The 26,150-nt window shown below is 37.3% G+C and overlaps 1 protein-coding gene across 1 annotated transcript in view; it reads right to left on the bottom strand.

Annotated features, from left to right (window-relative positions):
• The window catches only part of ST8SIA6 (ST8 alpha-N-acetyl-neuraminide alpha-2,8-sialyltransferase 6), a gene marked incomplete at both ends in the record, with an annotated part of 100,305 nt that overhangs the window by 6,881 nt on the left and 67,274 nt on the right, over positions 1–26,150 (bottom strand). Inside the window, one exon of the mRNA XM_084254235.1 lies at positions 1,479–1,623. Within this exon, the coding sequence (XP_084110361.1) occupies positions 1,479–1,623 (145 nt within the window). The remainder of the gene's footprint in view (positions 1–1,478; positions 1,624–26,150) is intronic.

The raw sequence follows: 26,150 nt of genomic DNA, 5'->3' as shown, positions 1-26,150 counted from the left end.
AAACTTGGAAAATGAATGCTGTTAATCACATACAGAATTAACAAAACTAGGTAAATATATTCTTTTCAGGGGGCCCAATAGAGGCAAGGGACCTCTTGTTCCTTTGTTCTGGTCATGTAAAGCAAGGGAACACTAGCAAAAACTGCTGAATAGGTGGCTCTTTGTGGAACTTTTCAAGACCTTCCCTGATAGGGAACATAAATATTCTTTAGCTATTATTAAATTTTCAACTTTTGGTCATTTCAATGCAACATGAGGGCATTTTTAGAATGCTGTTTGTTATTTTTTGTCCTCCTATCCTTCCAGAAAAGTTTCATTTTTCTCTATAATTTTCTGTTTATGGGCCTCCCTGGTGGCGCAGCGGTTGAGCGCTGGGTTGCGAAGCCGCCTGCAGCCTCTGCAGTGCAGGTTTGATCCCCGGCTGCTCCCTGGCCACCTGAGGAGGGTCCCACCCACATGGCGCATAGACCTCTCCTGCCGCCCGCTGCTCCCCTCAGCAGTGTGCTTTGGTCCTTCTGCCTGCTCTGCTCCCCGCTCTGGCTCTGGTAAATTTTCTCACCCTCCCACACTTCTGACTGTACCCAGTGCTTATATAAATAAATAAATAAATCTTAAAAAAAAAAATTCTGTTTATTTCTTATTTGTTCTCAAAAAATTATTCTCCATTGAATTATAATATTAAGAAAAATGGGAAAACATACATGACAAATTATTTGAAAGCAAAGTTCTAACAAAAGGGAATTAATTGTAAGTATCAAATACCCCACAGCATTTATAAAATAATCCTAGTTTTGACAATACTGACTTGGCCTGATGGCTTTTAACCAATTCCTTAAAATATGCCTGAAAGTGTATATTTATAAGCAATGGAATGTTCTTCATGACAAAATTTCTCCCTCCCAGTTTGGATTTATATAAAGGAATGAGTTTCTTCTTATAAAGATACCATATAATTACCCATTAGTTTATTTAGCAAATATGTAATGAGTGCACTAGGGAATGTTCTAGTAGCTCTGAACACATAAGACAAAAAAATCCATGTCTTACAGAGGTGTTTATTGACCACAAATTCTCACATATTTACTTCCCCCCAAATATACCTTAAGTTCTTTGTAAAGAAATTGATTTAGTCAACCAGCCTGACAACTGGAAGAATCTTATTCCAGGTGAAAAATGGACATCTCCCAAGTGCCAGTAATTACTATGCAGAGAGCCTAAGTACCTCATCTCCTTCAAGATGAGTCATGAAGACTCAAGGACTAGGAGAGCTTATCATTTAAGGGATAAATGCCATTCCTTACAGAGCCACCCTGCATCCAGAAATACCTTTTAAAAATGGACTGCTATACATATTTTATACAACATATCAGAGTATAAGTATGGTGTTTTAATTAACTCCTCCATTACTATAACTTAAAGTGAGTGAATAAATTCCCTGGAATTCTCACCCAAATAAACCACAGCAAATCTTTACTCACCACTGGAAACATATTAAAAATGTTCTGTCTAATTAAAATCTCGTATTTGCTTTCCACCTCATAACTGATGTTAGTCCCAACTGGAGTGTTATTTTGAGAAACAACGAAGTTTTGGACAGCATCACAACAGGAAGCAAGTTTTGTTCTGCAAAGAATAAAAATCAAATGAGTCAAGGAATAAGATTAAGAAATCAAAAAGGGAGACTACAATGGAAAATTTGCAAAAGGGATTTTGCCATATGGACTCTCAGAGAGAAGATAAATCATTCACAGAGACAACATTTTCGTCTCAGTTCTTTCTAACTGGCCTTGGATGGTGAAATAGGGTACCTGCAGGATAAGAAGCAAAGGCTGTTAGACATACTTATTCTCAAGTAGGGACCCTTTAACCAATAGGAAGCACTGATTAATATAATAATATTATATTTAACTATAAAAACTCCCTTTTAATTATGTTATGAAATAAGAGAAAAATGACAGAATTCATTCTATTTTATAATAAAAATAAAGTAAGAAACTAAATTAAGCAGTGTGTTACAAGGTCATCAAAGCAATATGTAATTATCTGTTATGAAACAAACCTAATGAAAAGGGGAATAATTCAATATAGTGACTTTGTCAAGTTTTACTGAGGTATAATTCACAAATAAAAACTGCTTAAAATTGTTTATATCTAAGGTCTATAACTTGAGATATATAAACATTGTGAAATAATCATCAGAATCACACTAGTTAATATATCCATTTACACAGTTAGTTTTTGTTCTTTTCTTTTTTCTGTGATAAGAACATTTAAAATCTCAGCAGATTTCAAGACTACAGTACAGTATTGCTAAGCATAGTGGTTCACTGTATATTAGTGAATTTTTAAGTAAAGCATATTTAAATATGTCATTTCTTATAGAAAGCCCTGAAATACAAAATGTAGTTCCAAGCTGTACATCAAAATCTTACTGTGGAGTGAAACATTAGAAGACTGCAAACTCAGGAAGGTTTTTCCAGAAATCATCTGAATTTGCCCTCAACCTCTGGCAGATGAACATAGAACCACCAGAATTTATATTTTTTATAATTTCCCAGTATGTGGATTCCATCATGTCTCTTGGTAATTACTCCAGAGTTTAATCAACTTTGAAGTCAAGAGCTACTTCCATTTACACAGTGAAGTACGGCTTAAATCAATTTTCCTTGTTAGTTTTTCATAGAAACTCCTCATAAAGCACTTCATGTAATTCAAAATGGAAAGCAAGCAAATCCTGAATCTTCTTGGCCTTTAAGTATTCTGAGAATTTTTTTCTTCCCTTAGATTTTCCTCACAGGTCCAGTTTTTCATTATTTTAGTTATCTTGCTCCTCTTTGAACATTTACTCATTTCTTCAATTACTTAAACATATTTAAATATATAGACTTGTATAATATAAATGTATTATAGATGTGTGTGTGTGTATAAATATATCTCAAGGTTGACACAATCATTACACAAGGGACAGTGAATATTCCGTGAACACACTGCATGTGAAATCATAGATTCATGCCTGGTTCCTTCCTCATTCCACATTTTTCCTTGGTTTTGGTCCTGAACAGTGAACTTGTATGCATGTTCCTGCTGGACTTTGTGCATTTGAAAAAAGCACAATGTCCTTATCGGTCATGGTCATTCTGAATTATACTCTAGTCTTCCTAAAATCCAGTAATTCTTAGGGTATGAAAAGTCAGTGCTATGATATTATTTTACCACAAAGTCAAGGGTTTTTTTTAAAGATTTATTTATTTATTTATACAAGCACTGGGTAAAGTCAGAAGCGTGGGAGAGTGAGAGAATTCACTAGAGCCAGAGGGGAGAACATAAAGTCAAGATTTTTAATGTTATTTCTTATGAGTTAATTTACATCATTAAAATATACTTTACTCTTCCCTGAATTTTTTTAATATTTTATTTTATATAATTCTTACATCATTTTTCATTTTTGCACAATGTATACATTTTCATTTTGGTTATATTTCCTATACAATTGCACCCCCCTTATTTTGACCCTAGTACCCTATCCCTTCCTCTCCCTACCCGTCCCGCCACCCCTAACCCTACAGTGTGTCTCTGGTTTATAGTTGCTTGTTGATTTTGATTTTTACTTTGTATTAATTAGTCTTTTTCCTGGTCCCTTATTTAGGTTTTCTAAATTCCTGCTATGAGTGAGACCATCCAGTATTTTTCTTTTTCTTTCTGACTTATTTTGCTGAGCATGATCCCTTCTAGCTCCATCCATGTCGCTGCAAACTGCATGTGTTTATCTTTTTTGACTGCTGAGTAACATTCCATTGTGTATATGTACCATATCTTCTTGATCCAGTCATTATTTTTGGGCATTTGGGTTGTTTCCGTAGCTTAGCTATTGTAAATAGCACTGCTATAAACATAGGGGTGCAGGTGCCCTTTGGAATTAATGTTTCTGTGTCATTTGGGTAAATACCTAGGAGTGGAATTGCTGGATCATATGGAAGCTCTATCTTTAGTAGGTCAAGAAATCTCCACACAGCTCTCCAGTGGTTGGACCAGTTTGCACTCCCACCAGCATACTTGCACTCCCACCAGCAATACTCTTCCCTGAATTTTATCGTCAGCTTATTATCCCTCTTTGCATTTCAGAACCTATCATTTCTAAAAGAGAGTTGATGGGGATTAACAAGAGAAAAAAATTAAAACTAAAGTGCTGTGTAGTCAAAACCAGAACACTAGTTTTTTTTTTTTTTTTTATTTATTTTATAAATTTTATTGTTATATTCCCCATACAATTGCAGCCCCCCATTCTGACCCCAATCCCTCCCCTCCCGCCCCCGCCCCCCTAAAAGTGTCTCTGGTTCATAGTTTTTTGTTGATTTTGATTTTCACTTTCTTATAGTTATTCATTTTCCTGGTCCATTATTTAAGTTTTCTAGATTCCTGCTATGAGTGAGACCATCCGGTATTTTTCTTTTTCTTTTTGGCTTATTTCGCTGAGCATGATCCCTTCCAGCGCCATCCATGTTGCAGCAAATTGCATGTGTTTATCTTTTTTGAATGCTGAGTAATATTCCATGGTATATATGTACCACATCTTCTTGATCCAGTCATCTATTTTTGGGCATTTGGGTTGTTTCCAAAGCTTAGCTATTGTAAACAGTGCTGCTATAAACATAGGGGTGCAGGTGTTCTTTGGAATTGATGTTTCTGTGTCCTTTGGGTAAATACCTAGGAGTGGAATTGCTGGGTCATATGGAAGCTCTATGTTTAGTAGGTCCAGAAATCTCCACACAGCTTTCCACAGTGGTTGGACCAGTTTGCACTCCCACCAACAGTGCAGAAGAGTTCCTTTTTCTCCACACCCTCGCCAACATTTGTTGTTGCTAGTTTTTTTAATATGTGCCATTCTTACTGGTGTAAGATGGTATCTCATGGTAGTTTTGATTTGCATTTCCCTGATGACAAGTGATGTTGAACATTTTTTCATATGCCTGTTGGCCATTTGCATTTCCTCTTCAGAGAAGTTTCTTTTAAGCTCTTCTGCCCATTTTTTGACTGGATTATTTTCTTTGTTGTTGTTGAGTCTCATCAGCTCTTTGCAGATTTTTGTGATCAGTCCTTTATCATTAGTGTTGGGTGCAAAAATGTTCTCCCAGTTGGTGGGGTTTCTCTTTGTTTTTGTTATTGTCTCTTTTGCTGTGCAAAAGCTCTTTAATTTGATATAGTCCCAGCTGTTTATCTTTGCCTTCACTATCACTGCTTTGGGTGATGTGTCTGTAAAGATGTCTTTGATGTGCAAATCACGTAGTGTTTTGCCTATATTTCCTTCTATATATTTTATGGTTTCAGGTCTTATGTCTAGTTCTTTAATCCATTTTGAGTTGATTTTTGTGTATGGTGTGAGGTGGTGGTCAAGCTTCATTCTTCTGCATGTAGCGACCCAGTTTTCCCAGCACCATTTATTGAACAAACTTTCTTTGCTCCAATGCATAGTCTTTGCTCCTTTGTCAAAGATTAGTTGACCATAAATCTGTGGGTTTATTTCTGGATTTTCTATTCGATTCCATTGGTCTGTATGTCTGTTCTTGTTCCAATACCATGCAGTTTTGATGATTATGGCTTTGTAGTATAGTTTGAAGTCTGGGAGTCTGATGCCTCCATTCCCTTCTTTTTTTTTCAGGAGAGCTTTGGCTATTCGGGGTTTTTTGTGATTCCATATCAATTTCATCAATAATTGTTCTATTTCTTTGAAGAATGACATTGAAATTTTGATTGGAATAGCATTGAATCTGTATATTGCTTTTGGAAGGATGGCCATTTTAATAATGTTTATTCTTCCAATCCATGAGCAGGGGATGTCTCTCCATTTCTTTGTGTCTTCTTCTATTTCTTTTAACAGTGTTTTATAGTTTTCTTTGTATAGGTCCTTTACCTCTTTTGTTAGATTTATTCCCAAATATTTGATTTTTTTTGTTTCAATAACAAAAGGGATGGTCTTTTTGATTTCTTCTTCTTCAGATTTATTGTTTGTGTATAGGAAGGCTACTGACTTTTGCGTGTTGATTTTGTATCCTGCCACTTTACTGAACTGATTGATGAGTTGAGTTAGCTTTTCTGTGGAGTTTTTGGGGTTCTCTATGTATAATATCATATCGTCTGCAAATAGTGACAGTTTGACTTCTTCTTTTCCTATTTGGATTCCTTGGATGTCTTTCTCTTGTCTTATTGCCCTGGCTAGGACTTCCAGTATTATATTGAAAAGCAGTGGTGAGAGTGGACATCCTTGTCTTGTTCCAGATCTTAATGGAATTGCTTTCAGCTTTTCACCATTGAGAATGATACTGGCTGTTGGCTTGTCATAGATGGCCTTTATGATGTTGAGGTATCAGAACACTAGTTTTTAATTACAAATTTAATTTCATAACAGTCCACGTGACATGCTACAAATTCAGAAACCCTTATGTGTTTACAACTATATGTCTCTTAAAAATAGCATTTTGCAAAAGGCAATGTAATAAATTCTCATTTAACTTTTACAAGTAACAATTTCTTTAAGAATATTCAGTACTTTAAACAATATTGCATCATTAAAAACACTACCCAGGGTTCCCTCCATGTTTTTTTATGTAAATAGATTCTTCTAAAACTGTATCTTTAGTGTTTTACTAAAATTTTCAAATTTACCAAAATCTTGAAAGACCTGGAAAATGAGCACTTGAAAAACCACCTGAATGCTACAATTACTATATTTGCCTTGTTGTGTATTTATCCATCAGTTCATTTTTGTTGTGATTACTGCAATTCTAAGTAAATTGCAGGTCCTAGTATACTTCACCCCTAAATATTTCATCATGAATGTCATTATTTTGTTTACATTTTGGGGGGTACAATTTATATACAATAAAGCTACAAATGCATCCTATGGATTTTGAGACATGCATACACCTTTGTTACCCAATCTCTATCGAGATACAGAATGTTACCAGCTCCCAGAGGTTCCCTATACTTCCCAGTCTCTCTCCAGCCTTCCCCCAGCTTAAGGAAAACACTTTTGTGATTATTTTTTTATCATACATTAATTTTGCTTGTTCTCAGTCTATATAAAAACAATCACAGAGCATAATGCTTTGTGTAAAATTTCTTTCATTCAGCATATTGTTTTTATAATTCATGTTACATTGCTGTATCAATAACAGCTTTTTCCTTTTTTTTTTTCTGGAATAGTATTCCACAACATGTCTGTGTCAGAGTTGGCCTAGCCAGTTCTAAGAAATTACTCTCAAAAATCAATGTTAAATACCTAATCACTTATAGTAATCTCCCAGGAAAAATATCAGAATAATTATCAAAAATGTCATTTTAGAAACCTTCCTTAGATCATAGATTAAAGGGACTTTTTAAGTCTTCATATTCAGTGGCAAAATTGTAAGTTGATGCCATTTGTAACTTTCCAGCTCACTGTTCTAGAGACCTCTGTGATAGCCAGTGTTAGTATAAAACTGAGTTACTTATAACAAATAAAACAAAATGGAGTGTTTATCTCTGTTATTCCATTGCCCATCACCCCAAAGGACAGAGTCAATTCTGATTCCTGATGACTCAAAAGTCAATGAGGTTATTGTCACAATAGGCATGACAATTCTTCCCTTCTTGTGTAAAAAGAGCACGAGAAATTAAGAAACAAAGACAATGTCAGTATTGACTAGATGTGATGGTTAACTTTATATTAATTTTGGACTGGGCTAAGGGATGCCATATAGCTGGTAAATATAATTTCTGGAAGTGTCTATGAAGATGTTTCCAGAAGAGATTTGCATTTGAATTAGTAGACTGAGGAAGAATGTTGTCCTCACAGATGCAGGTGGGCATGATCCAATCTGTTGAGAACCTGAATAGAATAAAGAGGCAGAGGAAGGCAAATTTGCTCGATACTTGAGGTGGGACACCCAACTTCTGCTGTCAGACATTGGTGCTCCCTGTTCTTAGGCCTTCGGAGTCAGACCAGGACTTATACCACTGTCCCCCAAGCTATATTTTTTGACATTGACGCATTTGCAACTTACTTTAAAGTAAGTTGTAATTGCAGAGTGATGCTCTCGTTTGGGTTCTTCCTTCAGGAGGCTTTCCAACAGGGCACCAGAGCAACATAAAGCTGGCAGCACCTTTCTGAGAATTTGCCCAGACACTACTCAAAGGCTGCTTCAAACCCTATATATAATTGAGGCATTAAAGCATCTCATTTCACAGAGAGGATTCATCCACCAGGGGTCAAGTTTATCAAGTGATCAGTAACTGACTTGATGATGATCTAACCTTTGCTGTATCATACCATTAGCAACTTTCTCCCCATCATGAAGTTTCAAAAGGAGAATACACTACCCTCCACTTCCAGGAAAAAAATGGGAGCACTTCTCATAGTTCCAGAATTCAAAAGCTTAACTTTTTAATTTTCAAAAGTTCTTAACTCTCAAGAATTAGGTTTGTTCTAGGAGAATCTGGCTTAATACTTTGTACCTTTTTTTTTAAGATTTATTTATTTATGCATACAAGAACTGGGGTACCAGCCAGAGGTATGGGGCTTGAGAGGATTCACCAGAGAAAGAGTGGGGAACAGAACAGGCAGATTGACTGAAATACACTGCTGAGGGGAGCAGTGGGAGAGACAGGAGAGGTCTGCTGTGCCATGTGGGTAGCTCCCTGGTTGGCCAGGGATTGAACTCATGCTACAGTGGCTGTGGATAGCCTCATAGGTTGTGTCTTAACCCCTTGTGCCACCAGGGAGGCCCAATGCTTTATACCTTGATCTAGAAAGAGACTCTGCAAATGTGCAAAATCCTCTTTGTATCACAGATATTGCAATAAACTTCTGAGAAAGGGATTTTTGATAAAACCGGAAATTCATTTTTATTTTTACTCTATGTGCTGAGTATGTCCTTTGTTTTTATTTATTTATTTATTTTTATTGTTTTGGGTTCATTTCAAGTCTTAGGTCAAAATCTTCTTCAGTTCTAAATGGGATGCTTCCTGGATTTCCATGAAATGTTAATGACTGCTCAAGGCTTACAGAGTGGAGCACTAAAGGACACTGAATACTAATGACCTGACTTTTTCAGCCTGGAGCTCAGGGACATATCTTCTGCCTATCAAACTCTTTAAGGCTCTCTAATGAAAGGGCCATTTAGGGTATTAAAAAAGGGTTACCTTTTTAAGGAAACCACTTGCTAGGATTCTATGTGGTAGGGGGGACATCTTGAGAAAAGGAGTTTTAAAACGTAAGCACCTATATAAATTCCAAGGGATTTATTTACCATTGTAATGATTCCTAGACTAGTCAAATTTCTTTTCCTTCATTAAAACTATAATGTACCCAGGCCAAGCAATATACCAAATGTCTCTCCTATTGATGCTTCCTTTTAAAAAACTTTTTTCTTCTTTCGCTGCTCTATATTTTATATCATTGATTGACCAATAATAACACCAAATATTTAATGCATTCTCACAATGTGTTAAATATTTTATATATATTCTGATATGCTATATGTAAGCCCCACAATAACCCTGCAGGTACAATTAACACTCACTTTACAGTTGAGGACAACTCAGGTTTATGAAAGGAAAGTAGGTCACATGTGACATATTCTTTCATTTGCTTATAGTTGTTTAGCTTCCAGGCAGGCATTAAGCACTGTGAGAAGCCCTGTCTACATATTATGAATAAAATAGGCATTTTCCCTGACATTATTTATTTATTTTTTATTTTTTTATTTTTTAAAGATTTATTTATTTATTTATACAAGCACTGGGTACAGTCAGAAGTGAGGGAGGGTGAAAGAATTCACCAGAGCCAGAGCGGGAAGCAGAGCAGGCAGAAGGACCGAAGTACACTGCTGAGGGGAGCAGCGGGCGGCAGGAGAGGTCTGCGCGCCATGTGGGACCCTCCTCTGGTGGCCGGGGAGCAGCCGGGGTTCGAACTGGCGCTGTAGAGGCTGTGGGCAGCTTCGCAACCCAGCGCTCAACCGCTGCGCCACTGGGGAGGCCCTCCCTGACTTTACTTTTATTGTGATCAAGTGAGGCAGAAAATTTAAACGTTTATAAGGATAATTTGAAGGGTAGCAGAATATGCTACCTACCCTCAAATATCACACTATGGTATATTGATTATTTTGAGTTGTAGTTACCTGAAAAACAACAAAAGCAGGGAGAGGCTTTTTCTGAACTTTCCTATTTTGCGTAAAAACAGATCCTCCAAAAGAAACTCAGCTGTCATAAATCCCCTGCTGGCAGTTTCATCAACCAGATAAGAAGGACTCACCACAGGAGAGACCAGAGAACTTTGTCACAAACTATCACACTTTCCATCCTTTCTCCTAAGGGCTCATTCATCTTGCCTAAATCATGTACTTTTTCCTAAGAAGCCAATGTGACCTCTCTTTTCCTTAGTAAGATGCTATTTAAATCTGATTTCTAAGTCACTCATTTTTCCTTAAAGTCTCCCATGTATATATGAGGTATACATATTAATAAACTTCTGTTTTTATTCTCTTGTTAATCTGTCTTTCATTACAGGGATCTCAGCCAACAACTGAGAATGGTAGAGGAAAAACTGTTAAAGCCTCCTTACAAAGTGTAAGAGAATGAAAATGGCAAAGCTGAGATTCAAAACCTTACTCCAGAACCCACTCTCAGAGGATACCTTATAAAGTACCAGGGTGTGCCATGCTCCCTACTTGGGATTTAGGGAAGATTAAGATGATTAACATGTTCTTATTACAATCACCATATCTTGCTACCTACACCTCAGGTTTTTTCTAGAATCTTCACATTCATAATCAGAAGCATATCTTAAAAAAAGAAAAGAAAGTTAAGATGGTGCTATGAGCTCAAAGGACCTTTCATATCATGCAGATGCTAATGTTGTGTCATGTAGACGACCCCCAGCTTGGCGTTCACACGCAGTCATCATGCCGGGTGGCTGCATTAAACTCTGTGTGTGTGCGTGTGTGTGTGCATGTAACTCTGAAAGTTGGGAAAGTAAGAAAAATTTGGTATTGGAAATTAAGAACAAGTTATTCCTGGTCATGTTATAGGACAGGGAGAGGAGCAGCCCAAACCCCGCAAACCTGCCTATTCTAAATGGGTTCTGCCATCCGCCGCATCAACACAAAACATAGGAGACTTTAATGGGAAGGAACTTTAATAAAACTAGGAAACAATACAGGTAAGGCAAAGAGTCTAGTTTCTAAATGAAGCACCCAAAGTTACCCATCCCCTTGTGGGTAAAAGTCCATCCACGTGGGAATGGCCCAGAGCAAGGCCCCAAAGCCTGCCACAAGTCTAAAGCATCTTCCAGTGCGGACCCACAGAAAAGGGTCAGAAACAACCAGACAAGCCCAGAAGGAAAAGAGCAAAATCAACATCAAGATAAAAGCTGCCACTGTCACCTCCCCACAGGTCTCACCCACATCTGTCACCCAGTCCACGACCAAAAGACAAGCACAGTTTCCTCATGTGTCTCTAGGCTCCATGCGCCTCCTCCAGGTCTCCTGGCTCCATCCTGCTTCCTTCCTCAGTCTCTTCTGCAGCTTCTCCTCTCCCTGCTCAGCTCCACCCTCCCTTCGGAGGGGCAGGGAACCTCCCCCTTTCCTGGGGACCACCCTGTTACAGTCAGAGTCCACTTAAGGAGTGAACAAGATTTACAGGTTTGAAATTGACTTGATATAATTCAAGAGTCTTGTGCTTACTAAAGTTCTAATGTTATCTGAAACAATATCATTAAAAGAACAGTGATGCGAGAGGGAAGAGATAGAGTCTACTCTGTGGTACTCACAGCACCCACACTCGTTGTGCTGCTTTGGAAATAGTTTTCAAAGACATACTGAGAAACCAGCTGTCCATGTAGAAGAATTGTGATCTTAAACAGATAAAGAACTAATAATGTACAGATTGGACAATAACAAATTCAGGAGGATTCACTTGCAGTTTTCAATATGGACTTAGGAGAAATTATATTTGACTTGTATAACTGCAAGATACAGAAGTGGGATCAAAGCATACAACAATTCAGCACACATTTTCATCAGGTGATTACCATAGTTCAAGGTCATTACAAAGTACAATTGTTAAATATACAAATATAAATAAAGTGTGGGTAGACCCAGCCCTTTGGGAGCTTACTAACATCAGGAGAGCTATACACAGGGAGTAGCCTAAACGAAAAGCAGTTACCTGTTTTTTTCTTAAAGGTCCTAAAGGGAGAATGAGCTCACATTACAGCAGTAGAACTAGAAGTTAGATTGTGAAAAAGCAGGGCTGGAGAGATTTGAAAATAGGATTTGAAAATAAAGTCAACCATCTGGCTGACTTTAGATGTGATCGGGAATAAGCACAAAGCTATGACCAAACCGACCTCTCAAATTGACTCACAACAGTCTAGTCACATGGTTGGTCCTACCTTTTAAAAATGAAGTTCAAGTCAATTGCAAATTGCATGAGTGTGGAAAACACAATTCTAAAAATACAAAATCAGCCGTTAAGATGGATGTTGAGATTTCTGAATATATTTTACTTTGTAGACCAACAAAAAATCTAGGTCACTGCTTTATTGTTCAACATGTTAAAAAGTCATTTATTTCAAAACTTTGTTAACAGAGTTTATACTTCTGTTTGAGACACAGGGCAAGCTAGGGTTATTAGGCAGTTTTAGGGACAGTGCAGGAGGGGACCTCTGAAGAATTTAGGGAGGCTTTAGAGATAAGGACAACCAAGGGAATGTAACCAATTCCACTGGGAAAAACAAACATCCCAGGACCATTGTTAACAAAATGGGAAAAACAAACATTCCAGGACCACGGACAATATCCAGGATGGTCCTGGTTTTCTTCAGGTGATAAAGTGTGGAGATGCTCTCCCGGAAGACTAGGCCATAAAGATAAAGATGTAACAAATGGGGAAAGAGAAAGCTGTTAGATAAGGAATGTGAAGATCCCCCACTCAGTAGCAGATTAAGTGAGACAGCCGAGAACTGACCAATCACAAAGAGGCTGGTGGAGCTTTAGAATAATCAGGGAAAGAAAGTATATATTCCCTGAGACACGACTCCACTTTGGCTTCCTTGCCCCTCCCAGGCCTGGTTTCCTGGCCTGGGAGTCCCACTTTATTTCTGCTCTTTTTCTCCTCAATAAACTTTTTCTTCTTCTAAAGAAACCTGCCTCTTCTTGCTTGCTTGCCTGAGCGTCTGCAAAGTTCCTGCTGCGGCTTCGTGAGACACCAACCCGTGCTGGGGGCTCAGCGCTGCCCCTGCAGCCTGAGATCCGTTCCTGGCTGAGAGACTAGGCCTGACAATTCCGGTATCATGTTTAGTTACATGTTTTGTAGGGGAGGAAAAGGGAGGGGTAAGAAACTTTTTTTTGTAGATATTTTTATTGCAACATACTTGGTCTTGAATTAACACTCCGAACCCCATGAAAACAGTTCTCTTACGGTATGCTGAATCAATCTTCTCCATAATTCTACCAACATGCTACTTTGTGAAGCATTTCCTAAGGAAAATATTCTTGTACACTTTGTGTTTATGGCACTTTTTTAAATAAAAGATTTCATTATTTCATTATCTTTTCCTTACCAAACCAAGTTCTAATTGTATGTTTCAGGAAAAGCAATGCAATATGCGACATTGCATAGGGCTCCTTCTGTACATGGAAGGGTGTCTGTCCTGCACAGATGGAAGAACAAGTAGGAGGCCAGTTCTGAGAACCAACATTTAATGAGCCTGATACACATGCACAAATGGCCCCTAAGTGCTCTCAACAGCCATGCAGGCAAGCTCCCATCTCAGGCGCTCTTTCAGAACAGCTCTCATAGCTCTTGTATGGTAAAATTCATCATCTGCATTTTGGCTTCAGCCCCAGACTCAGCTCCTATTTCTTTATGGCCTCTGGGAACTGTCCTCATAATCCCCTTTTGGCCTCTGGCTTCCCTCCATGTCCTGACTTTTCATCTCTGCCCTCAGGCTTGACCAAGCGGAGAATTATTCAGTTCTACCCTGAGCTTGTCAGCCCTTATTTAGTTCCATCTGGGGGCTAAACAATCTGAAGAAAGGGCGATGTGTAACTTTTCATTCTGTCTATAATCGGGTTGATAGATTTTCAGGCGACTCATAGTTAATGGTAGTCAGGCCTTAGAGCATAATCTTTAACTTAACAAAGTGATTTGACTAGATTGTCTCTTGAAAGCAAATGACAAGCTGCAGACTTATACCAAGTTAACTCCTTTACTATTGCAAATAATGCACTGGAAGTTTGTAAACCTATAATGTTAACGATTAATGGTTTCTGCTCTCTGTGACCTATTTTCCATGGTGAAAAGATCGAAGAATGTTCAAACAGAACAAACTGAATAGGAAGCGTAGCCCTTTTCTTTTTTTTTGAACATTTTATTTATTTTTTAAAGATTTATTTATTTATGCATACAAGAACTGGGGTACAGGCCAGAGGTGTAGGGAGTGAGAGGATTTACCAGAAACAGAGTGGGGAGCAGAATAGGAAGATCTACTGAAATACACTGCTGAGGGGAGTAGCGGGCGAGACAGGAGAGGTCTGCTGTGCCATGTGGGTCACCTCCCTGATTGGTCCTTTTCAAAAATGTGGCATAATCCATATGAAATACACCACAAAGGCAAAACTGGGGCTTATCAATGTTTACATGTTTCTCTAGGCAGAGGCTTGGGATGAAAACTATTATAGTTTTATTGTTACTCATGGCCTTGCTATCTTTATTACAGATGCCAACTACTTTTAGAAAAAATATTAATTGTATGCTAGGAAAATGTTAAACTGATAATAATAATTTATTATTGCTTCTCAGCCTTTTGTCTAAGATCAAGCATAGCATCTGTTCTTACCAGTTTAATAATAATAATAGTGATCATGTATTGAGATAGTATCATATAACAGATTCTTTTTGAGCATTTCACATAGGGAAATATTCATTAAAAACTCAATGATATTATGTCCTTTTTATGATAAAAGAGGCTGGCTAGGAGAAGTGGTTTAGTCTAATAAAAATAATGCTAAATCCACAAATAACCAACTACCAAATGCCTTCTGGTATACTCTATTTTCTTTTCAGCTCACATAAATTTTTCACCTTTTACAAATGCCTCCTGTCAAAAGCAAAACACTTCCTTTAAGATGTTCTAGTGGGAACTCAGCCACACTTGGAGGAGACAGACTTAAAATAAAAGGCAATGGAAAATAAACAAAAAAATGTCAAAAATAAGATGCTTGAAGTCAACCTGAGATAGTCTCTGATCCTGAACCCAGAAAACTGACTATTCTTTCCAAATCCTTATTCAAACTCTGAGTCTGGACCTACTTGTAAAACTATTTAAAAAGATTCTGGGTTCCTTTGGATGAAAGCATGTCTCTGTCATTGTTTCATACTCTATAAAGTGTATGGATCACAGATTAAGTAGGTCTATAAATTAATCACAAGCACAAAGTGGAAATGCATAGTTGTGATCAGTTATGAAGGAGAATCTCATTGAAGTACAGCAGCAGGTCATTCAGGGAAGGTATTCCTTGAAGAAGGGATGTCTGATTTGTGATATGAAGGATTAGCACACATTAACTAGGAGTAGCAAAGGATAGAGAAAGGATAGTGTTGTCCAAGATCTGTGGCTAAAGTAAGCACAGTACATATAATGATGTAAAAGACCAAGATAGAAAAAAGAACCAAGGAGAGGTGTGTTGTGCGGTGAGGCCAGAGAAGTAGAGAGTGGTCAGGCCTTGAGCTTTTGTTTTCAATGTAATAAAAAGAACAATAGATTCCCAAAAGATATGAGTAAGAGTGAGAGTGATAGAAGGGAATCGTGACCATAAATGGTAGTCCAATTTCCATTTTTAAAAAATCAATCCAGTTATTGTGTAGAGAAAAGATGAAGACACCAGCATGGTACATGATAACCAGGTGAAGGTGATGGTAATAGTCCAATGGAGAGATAATGGGGAAGCAAACAAATTGCACCCAATAATAGTCAGTCCTGATTGATTGTGTGCAATATGTCAGCAGACATTTCCTTGTTCTAGAGAAAGAGGTTTCTGAAATACAAACAAAACTTGAGGAAGGACTGATATGTAGATGAGGAGGAAGGAGCTGAAAGAACAAATAGAAAACAAAGAAATCAAGTATAAGAATCATCTATAATTTCAAAATACTGGTAAAGGTAAGACATTGAACAAAATGCAAATTGAAAATGTCTTTTGGATCTGGCATGTGTGCTGTTGCTGATGACAGGATCAGTGTTAAAGATGTAGGTGGAAGATAGTATATGGACAACTCTTTCCAGAATATGGCTGGATAGTAGAGGAGAAAGCATCTTTGAGTGTGTATGCAATGAATTGAAAAATAAAATCAAGATAGTATGTTAATTGTTAAAAGACTGATTTTTAAAATGAGTAGGTTTCCAAGGAATCCATGTTGCAAGCTAAAGGAATAGTTTGTTATTAAGAATACTGATCTATGAATTCTGAGGCATGAAAACATTTTGTTTCAGCCCCAAAAGACGAAAAGAATTAAGAGTTTAAAATAGACACCAGCTTCTAGTTAGCAACATGTTTGTGCCTAAGTTAAAGTAGAGTCATCCACAAGATTGAGTTAGCTCCCAGAACACTGGGAAAATTCCAGTAACCCAGAGGGAATCTGTTAGTAATTTGTGTGGCCCTTCGGTTGGCATCACACTGAGAGTGAAGATGGAAGAAAGGATAGGAATCCCTGGTTCAGGGTTCATTCATGACCCTAATCACCCAAAGAAATTTTATTTTCAAATTTCTGGCTCTGTTGCAAAATGGTTAGGTCTAAATGTTTAGGTTCCAAACATTTAGAATTGGGAAGTCAGACACCAGTGATTGTCCTTAATAAATCCTGTTGGATACAGAATCAGACTCATGGCTTTAGAAAACTAAAAAACATTATCAAATTATAATGCAGAAGCCTAACGTTATCCATCATCTTGCCACTTTTCCTTTTCTCTGGAACTGTTGAGCATACCCTGTCCCACTTCAGCCCAGTGTCTCTCTTCCAGAATGCTCTGTTGGGATCCTTAGACTGAGCCTTCATTATGTCACACCTGGCTTACTGCAGTAAAAGCCCTTCTGTTACTCATTTTGCTTGCAATTACCAGATTAATCACCCTAAATTTTTTTATATGTATGACAGTGGGCAATGGAAACTGTTTTGAGATTAGATGCCTAGTTCCCACATTCACTAATGGTGACACCTTAGAAAATTCCACCAAACTCTCCATAACTCTACCTCTTTATGGTATTAAATGGGTAAAACAAATATAGTGAAATCACCTCCAGGAACTAAGTAGAGTTGTTGTTTAGCATTATAAATATGATGCCTATATTTAACCTTGAATTACTTCACATCACTTATAAGACAATCTAAACTCCTACAGAGTATGACATCAGTCTCCCGCAAATGGTTTACTAGTCCTCTTTCTGAGACTTTGTAATGGCTCTGCAGACACTTGTCAACACCCAAACCTTTCTCTCCTCCTGTATGAATTCTTCCTGTTCTTCTACAGTCCTTCTTGAAGACTCCACGAGCCTCCTTTCCCTCCTTCATGAAACCTTCCTTTACATCTCCATTTTTCAGGGATCCAGACTTCCTCTAAGTCTTAACATAAATCTATCTTTTTATGCCATAAACCATATTTTATCGTTAGTCATCTAACTTTGCATATATGTCACCTGTCATCATGTATACTAAAGGTTTGGGAGAGGGCTGTATCTTATTACACTAAGATAAGAGAGAAACATCAAAAATACATAGCATGTAGTAGTTACATTTACATATGTAAAAATACTCATAAAAATTTGCTTTGCTATGTATGGTCAGCTTGGGAACACTACATTCCTCTTAATATTCAATGAGATACACACCCTGCCACATCCTAAGGGGCTCCTCTGAGGGAGGAGGAGGAAGATAATTACCGAACTTGAAGCTGGTTGTGATCTCAGAAATGATCCTTACTGTACAGAAGAGAAAACAGGGAACTAGAGATTTCTTCAGAATCACTGGTCAGGCACTCACAGAGCTAAGACTGCAACCTTAAATCCTTAAATCCTTAAATCCTTAAATATTTTATTTGCTGTATGCCTTGGATGTGGCTATTATGAGACTGCAGATAATCTTGGTATCATACTTTTCCATCCTTATGCTGCTTCTTCCAACCTCTTAATCCCTATAATTTCCTTCAGTTTCCCACTGAGATTTCATCTTTATATTTACATAGTAACAAAACTACTCCACTGGATGATGTTAGAGACAAACAAGCAATGATTGGACAGTAAAGCAGTATATCTAAATAATGACCAAAACATACTGGCTAGATTTGCACATGCTATTAAAATACATGAATGAAACAACTAATGTGATCCCTGAAAGAGGGACAGGAATAGAGAAACCTGATTACAAAGCCAAATTGTCAATAAATATGAATATGTAAGGGTTGCAATGAACGGAAGAATAAGAAGTGAATGGAAAAGAGGAACTGTTCAAAATTGACTACTGTATCTAAAGGGACAAAAAGAATGGAGGCACTTGCACTTTCACTTTTAGAAAACTATATCCTTTCAAGGTTAACTGAAAATGTATGATACAGAATAGTGCTCACACTTTTCAATTTCAAAAGTCAATGCAAGGGTACAGTAATCAACACTGTGTGATATGCTGGCAAAAGAATAGACAAATCAATGAAATAAAACTAAGAGTCCAGAAATAAACCCTTACGCTTTTTATAAATTGACTTTTGACAAGGCTGCCAAGATAATTCAAGAAAGAAAAGATTATTATTTTATTTCCCTCAAAAAAAAATAATATCTAGTTGGGACAACTGGATATGAAGCTAGGTCCCTACCTCATACCATATACAAAAAAAAAATAATTGAAATTAATTCATAGATCTAAACATAAATTCTTCAAGGACAATATTTCAAGGAGTAATACTTCAAAGGATAATACTTCAAGGTCATTTTCATGACCCTGGGCCAGGGAATGGCTTCTTAAATATAATATCAACAGCACAAGGGCAAAAGAAAAATAAGTACATTTGTGATTAAAATGTACAAGTTTTGGTCTTCAAAAGATACTGTCAAAAAAGTGGAAATGATATTGGAGATACTATTTTCAAACTGAATATCAGATAAGAAACTTACATCTAAAATCTAAAAGAACTTTTACAATTTAACTATAAAATGAGTCTAATTTAAAATAAGCAAAAGGGATTGCAGATTGCTTCATAGTGCGGTGCTTCATCTTCTATCAAGACTACCCAATTGTTCTCTAGCTAATTATTTCTCTTTAACCCCCCAGTAAACTAGAAGGTGAATTCAAAATGCAAAATCTGTCCTGTCATTCTCCAGTCCCAACTTTCCTCAAGACACCCCATACCAAACAACAACAACAAAAAAATAAAATAAGCAAAAGGGGGTCTCCCTGGTGGCACAAGGGGTTGAGTCTCACCACTATGAAGCATTCTGCTGCCACTGCAGCACGAGATTGATCCCTGGCCAGGGAGCTGACCCACATGGCTCAGTAGACCTCTCCTTTCTTGCCTGCTGCTCCCCTCAGCAGTGTATTTCAGTCAATCAGCCTGTTCTGCTCCCCACTCTGTCTCTGGTGAATCCTCTCACCCTCTGCAACTCTGGCCTACACCCCAGCTCTTGTATGCATAAATAAATAAATCTTTAAAAAAGGTAAAAGATTGGAAAAGATGTTTCTCCAAAGAAAATATACAAATAGCCCATTGATGGGCTATTTATCAAAATGTTAAACCTAAAATTACCATGTAACCCATCAATTCCACTGCTAGGTTTATACAAGAGAAATTATAAAATATATTCACCAAAAAAACCCCTAAATGTCCATAGTAATAATATTCATAATAACCAAAAACTGGAAACAAATCAAGTGTTTATTATTAATGAATGATAAACAAAATATGGCATATCTTTTTTTATTTGACAGTAAAAAAAAAAGGAATGAAGTGCTCCAAAGAAAATATACAAAAAGCCCATGAAAAATACTCAACATTTGTAATCATTAAGGAAATGCAAATCCAAAGCACAATGAGATACCACTTCATACTCACTAATATGGCTAAAATTTAAAAGAGAAAATAGCAAGTGATCGACATAAGAGCACAGTAGGAATAGCAGTAAGAAAGAAACTTGAAGAGATAAGCAGGCCAGACCACAAAGGGCTTTGTTATCATTCCTGTAAGTGATTTTGGTGGTGGTGAGTAGTTGGGAGCAGTTCACATAAATGATCGTGTATGGTGGAGTGATGTAGTTGCAGGGAAAGACTGCACTGGATGAAAACTACACAGTAGGGGGCCTCCCCAGTCGTGCAGTGGTTGAGCGCTGGGTTGCGAAGCTGCCCACAGCCTCTGCAGCGCCGGTTCGATCCCCAGCCACCGGGCGAGAGTCCCACATGGTATGGCAGACCTCTCCTGCCGCCCGCTGCTCCCCTCAGCAGTGTATTTCATCACTCTGCCTGTTCTGCTTCCTGCTCTGGCTCTGGCGAATTCTCTTACCCTCCCGCACTTTTGACTGTACCCAGTGCTTGTATAAATAAATGAATAAATCTTTAAAAAAATAATAAAATAAAATAAAAAAATTGCGTTAAAAAAAAAAAACTACACAGTAGGGAAAGTGGCAAAGGAAACTATAATGCAATCCATCCTACATAATACTATCAGGAGAGGTAAAGAAAAATAGATTGCAAAGATATAAATGAAATAGAATGATGCAGTTGGGCTGATTGGATCTGGGAGATTAGGGGAAGCTCTAATCAATGTCATTTGGATTTTTGACCTGCACAATTCGCTGCAGGTAAGATTTTTTTTTTTTTTGTGGGACCCTCACCAGTGGCCAGGGAACGAACCAGTGCTTCAGAGGCTGCGGGCAGCCTTGCAGCCCAGTGCTCAACCGCTGTGCCACGAGGGGAGGCCCTGCAGGTAAGATTTTGACCAAGCCAAGGGACAATGAATTAAACCATAGAGTGTTTTCCATGTTGAATCTGACATGACAGTGGGAAATCCAAGAAAAACTGCCTACGAGGCAGGCAGACTATTTATTAGTTTTCAATTCACTTATTAACAAAATTGTATCACAAAATTCACAAATTGCTGTGCAGGTTAAATGTGATCAAATGAGCAGCTCACTGCATGTGGCATGCATTGAGCCCTCATTATGCATTCATTTGCTTCCTTTCCTTCTAGATCCAATCCATTAATCATTCACATCTTAACGTGAACTTGTACATTGCATGTCAATGGAGGTCTGGCATAGAGAAAATAGAGACTTGAGGAAGAATGAGAGAGAAAATTTGGAACGTGGAAACTTGACATGGTTCCTAGCCACTGGGTCATTGAGGCATTGCATTGAGAAGCAAGAGATAAATGAAGAAGGAGGTAGGACAATTTGTAGAAAATGAAAAAAGGGAGGGGGGGACAAGATGCCTGATATAAGGTACCTGAAACTGAGTGGATGTTGAAATACACATGAAATTAAAAAATAAATAAATGAAAATTTCACATACTTTGCAATTTTGCTGAAGGTTCATCTATCTATGCATCCCACACATAAAGCTCTGTTTCATAACCTGGCAGTCAAAGAAAAGTTCAGGAAGGTTATATGATCCCATATTCAATACAGGATTAACAAAAATTTCAGTCTAAGAAGAAAGAATAAAGTCCAAATTCAGTCAGCAATTTGGATAACTGAATTTTCCCATTATTAGCTAATGTGGGCACCAATATTTTTAATTTTATGAAAGATGAGCTCATATGTTTGAGTAGACTATAAGAACTAAATGGGGGTAAAATAAGTTATAAAAGAACATGATTACCAAACCAAAAAGCAGGAAATTAACTGAAATGTAAATTCAGAAGAGAAGACACAGAAACACTGAAGAGCTGTATACAGGACATCGTACTTGTGTTTCAACAATGGAATGAACCAATGAAGACATTGAAATGTAGTAAGGAGCAGAGTTGAAGGGCATGACAGTCTAGAAATAGGCTTATAAGATAGCATAAAACAACACTGTTAATACTGAGGACAGCTTGGGAGATAAGTTTTGAAATAAAATATAAAAGATCAAGCAAATTCCATGTGGTTGGATGCATTTTTATGGCAAAGTTTATATTCTGAAAACTAAGAGTGGCACTAGTCCTTAAATGTATAAGAGCCAGTTCCTATTATTAAATACAGCAAGAGTAATGGCATGGTGAGGGTTTTGTTACTTCTCTAACGGGCATGCTATGTGGCATGACAAATGGAAGATGATATGACAGGATATTAACAATGAAAAATGGTCTCGATGCAGAGGAAACAAGGAAAAGAAGCTTTTTCACTCTGACAACTGACCCAAAACACCTATCATAAAGTATACACATCTTCTTAAATTAAAAAAAAAATATGTATCGCTTTGAGTCATCATCATGTCAACCCCATGTGAATCATAAAGCGTAAACATTTAAAGAGTGTGAGGAGGAAGGGATCAGGAGCTCAGAAAAATAAACATGGTTTGGCATAATCAAAAGAAGCCCCAAATAAGATGATTTTTGCTTCTCTCCAAGAAATCTGTACAACAAAACAAATGTCTGGGACATAACCATGTTCAGTAAGTGTTGACTGAATGAAGGAAAGTATAACCTCATGAAATGCTATCCAAAATCAACCATAGCTGTTTTTGAAGAAATATTTCAGGAGACAACTGAAAACTTTGTTAGTTAAAGCAAGTTTCATTGCTCCATTCTATACTTTCTCTAAAAACATTGATTAATTTAACCACATGTTTTATTTGCAGAATTTATATATTCTTTCACAAATGTAAAACATTAAACAGCACTGGGTTAATTATGTAAATGTCATGTAGTCAAAACCTACCAAATGTGGTATGCTACATAAGTTTATTTAGTTTAACATTGTATTTTTTTCTAAGGCACTAAAATAAAAATGAAATCAACACACTGGCTGTTTTATACAACCCATTTTTTGGAAAGATCAATTAATGTGCTAATATAGCATTGGAGTTTGTTCTTACATATCCAACACAAATTCTGTGCAAAGAATTTTAATCTCATAAAACCTGAGGGGATAATTTAAGATTTAATAAAATTGTTATCAGTAATAGTTATCTGTATCAAAGTAATCAGGTACAAAATACGTTTTACATGTAAAACAAAATCCATTTCACACTCTCCTTTGTGAGAACCTTGAAGTGTGCATTTGTATAATAGGATTGTTTTCTGCCCCCAAGTTTTCAGCAAATATGTGATTGATAATATCCAATTATTCTGGATTCAAGTTCACATCAATGAAACAGGAGGCCATACAAAGAAATCGATGGTATTAGAGAGTACAAAGGTAACTAAACAAAATCATAGTATGAGTGTTTATGAGAGAAAATGAAACTTAAATGAAAATTAAGAACTGTTGTTTGTATATCCATTAGTTTTCAGTAATTGATTACACAATTTAATACAGTTCTTTTAAGTTAACTGACAGAGGAAAGCTAAGACAGTTATTACATGAAAGCTAACTAGGGAACTTAAGACTAATTATTGATGTTCTAAGATCTTCTACTGGGATCAAACCTGCTTCCAAGAAGTCTGGAGCGTCACAAAGGAGCTTTCAAGGGTGCAATATAGCAAGTGGGGAAAGGGAAGAGGATGTTTCATATCGTGTTTAAGTTTCAGCATCTTGGTGTTTTTCTCAAATATCTGAACAGTACGTTTAAGCAGATGTTTAAGCAGTATGTTTAAGCAGATGTTTAAGCAGTACGTTTAACAGTACTGTTTAAGCAGATGATAATGCATCTCAGTTTCTAAAAATGAGAGAGGATGTAAAGAACCATAATTTCTTCAGCTCATTTTCTGATAGATTTTCCACAGATTATTGTATGTGGATTGCCTTGTGCTTAGGGGAAACATTTTAATAAGAGAATCAATTAATGATTTTAAAACCAAGAGAATTAATTAATGATTTTAAAAACAGAAGGTGGACAGCACACTTAGCTATATTCCTAGCTATATGTAATGAAATTAGAGGCCGAGAAAAAGCAGGAGGTAGGACATGCTCAACTTTAATTTAAATCTCTTTTTAGGTTCAACTAGAATCTCACAGAAACACCAATTAGGATGTCTGGGAGGGAAAACTCTCAGATGATAACTATGCTCACAGGGAAGTTAATAAAAATCCCAAAGCAAACAGAGCCTCAGGTCCAAAGAGTTCTTAGAAATATTTTCATCCTCTCTGGGATCCTAGACTCCCTGAGAATCTGAGAAAAGTTAGGGATCTTTTTCCCAGAAACATGTACAAAATTTTATACATAATATCACTAACTTCATGGAACCACTGAAGTGGACCTCAGACGTTTCCAGATAAAGGCTGAGGAGAAGTTAGGGATGCAAAGCTCAAGCTAAAAGGTGTCAGATTCACAATTAGGTGCTAGATGAATAAAAGGTTAAGAATTATATAAAGAGAGCAAATACTGTTAAGTAGTAGTGAGGGAAGATTTCTGAGAAGACAGAATTTCAGAGGGTCATATTTCTTCCTATTTTTCATTTTATTGAGGTAACTCTGGTTACAAAACTGTATGACTCAAAGGTATAAGATCACACCTCTTCAGATTGCATGTCACCACGACACACCCACCATCAAGGCACCCATAAAGGGCCATCATTTTTACAGAAGCTAGATTTAAACTGTACTTACCTTAATGGGGGGAGGGTCCATTTTATCTTAACACTGATATTTATCTTAGACCAAGGAAACATCTTCTGCATTTGGATGTCCCAATGTCAGCTCAGACACAGCCTGTCCAATATAGACTTACCATCTTGAAAGCAACTTCCCTTTGAAATGTTTGTATTTGTCAGTAGAATTACTATGATTCCAATCAATCAGACACAAAATTTCTCATTTGTTTTTGGTGCTTTGTTTTTCTTCTTCAATTGAAAACTAGGAATCAACAAGGAACTAATTCCTACCAATCCTCAGTCATGTCTGCTATAGCTATTTAGTCGCCACATACTGGGCCTGGAGATACAAAGATAAATAAAATCTGCCATGCCCCTCAGGAGCTCACAGTCGAGTGTCTCTTCCCTTATATTTTGATAGTTACCTTTGAGGTTTTAAATCTTCATCATTCTACAGTCACCTGCCTACAATCAGATCCTAAATGCACTATTTCCTTTAGTCTACTCTACTTAAGAGCTCAATTCGGGCCTCCCTGGTGGCACAGGGGGTTAAGCACTGCACTATGAAGCAATCCGCAGCCTCTGCAGCACGAGTTCAATCCCCAGCCAGAGAGCTACCCACATGGTGAAGCAGACCTCTCCTGTCTCACCCGTTGCTCCCCTCAGCAGTGTATTTCAGTCAGTCTGCCTGTTCTGTTCCCCTCTCTGTCTCTGGTGGATCCTCTCACCACCCCCCAACCCCCACATCTCTGGCCTGTATCCCAGCTCTTGCGTGCATGAATAAATAAATCTTTATATAAAAAAAAAAACCTCAATTCATTTGAGGTCATTGTAACATTTGACTGACTGAATATGTTCATAAAATAATACATTCATCATGTAATTCCCTTGCTAGGAAGATCTCTATTGGGATCCTGGTTTTGACAGAAAACCTGGAGATGATCAAAGCCTGGTACATCAACAGGTCCACACTGTGATAAAGTTATCACCTTTATCCCAAGTACCCTCTGTACAAGTTCACCGCTCCTATCAAATTGGTGCTGAAACATACTCATGTTTATTCCTGGTCTGACATGCCTGTATTTGTCTCTCCCTCCCTTTCTAATCATCCTCAGAGTTACAGCTCAAATCCTTGCTCTTCCCACAAAATATTCCAAGAAATTATATCCTACAATGATCATGCATTGATATAGTCTGGTAGCTGCAAAAATCACACATTTGACACTAAATACTAAATATTCAGTGTTTTTTTGAAAGGAGTCTACTGTGTTTTGATGTAATACACCATAAGTGAACATTTATTGATAAATCAAATTTATCTCCTTTGCTACCAAGCGGCATATTTGTTCAAAATAACTGAAAAGTTCTCTTATGTTAAGGTCACATGGCCAGAGAAGTCTTA

The sequence above is a fragment of the Talpa europaea genome, assembly GCF_964194135.1.
Source record: "Talpa europaea genome assembly, chromosome: 14".
Taxonomy (NCBI): domain Eukaryota; kingdom Metazoa; phylum Chordata; class Mammalia; order Eulipotyphla; family Talpidae; genus Talpa; species Talpa europaea.
Note: the sequence above shows the minus strand (reverse complement) of the source record. Positions and strands in the feature narration are given on the sequence as shown.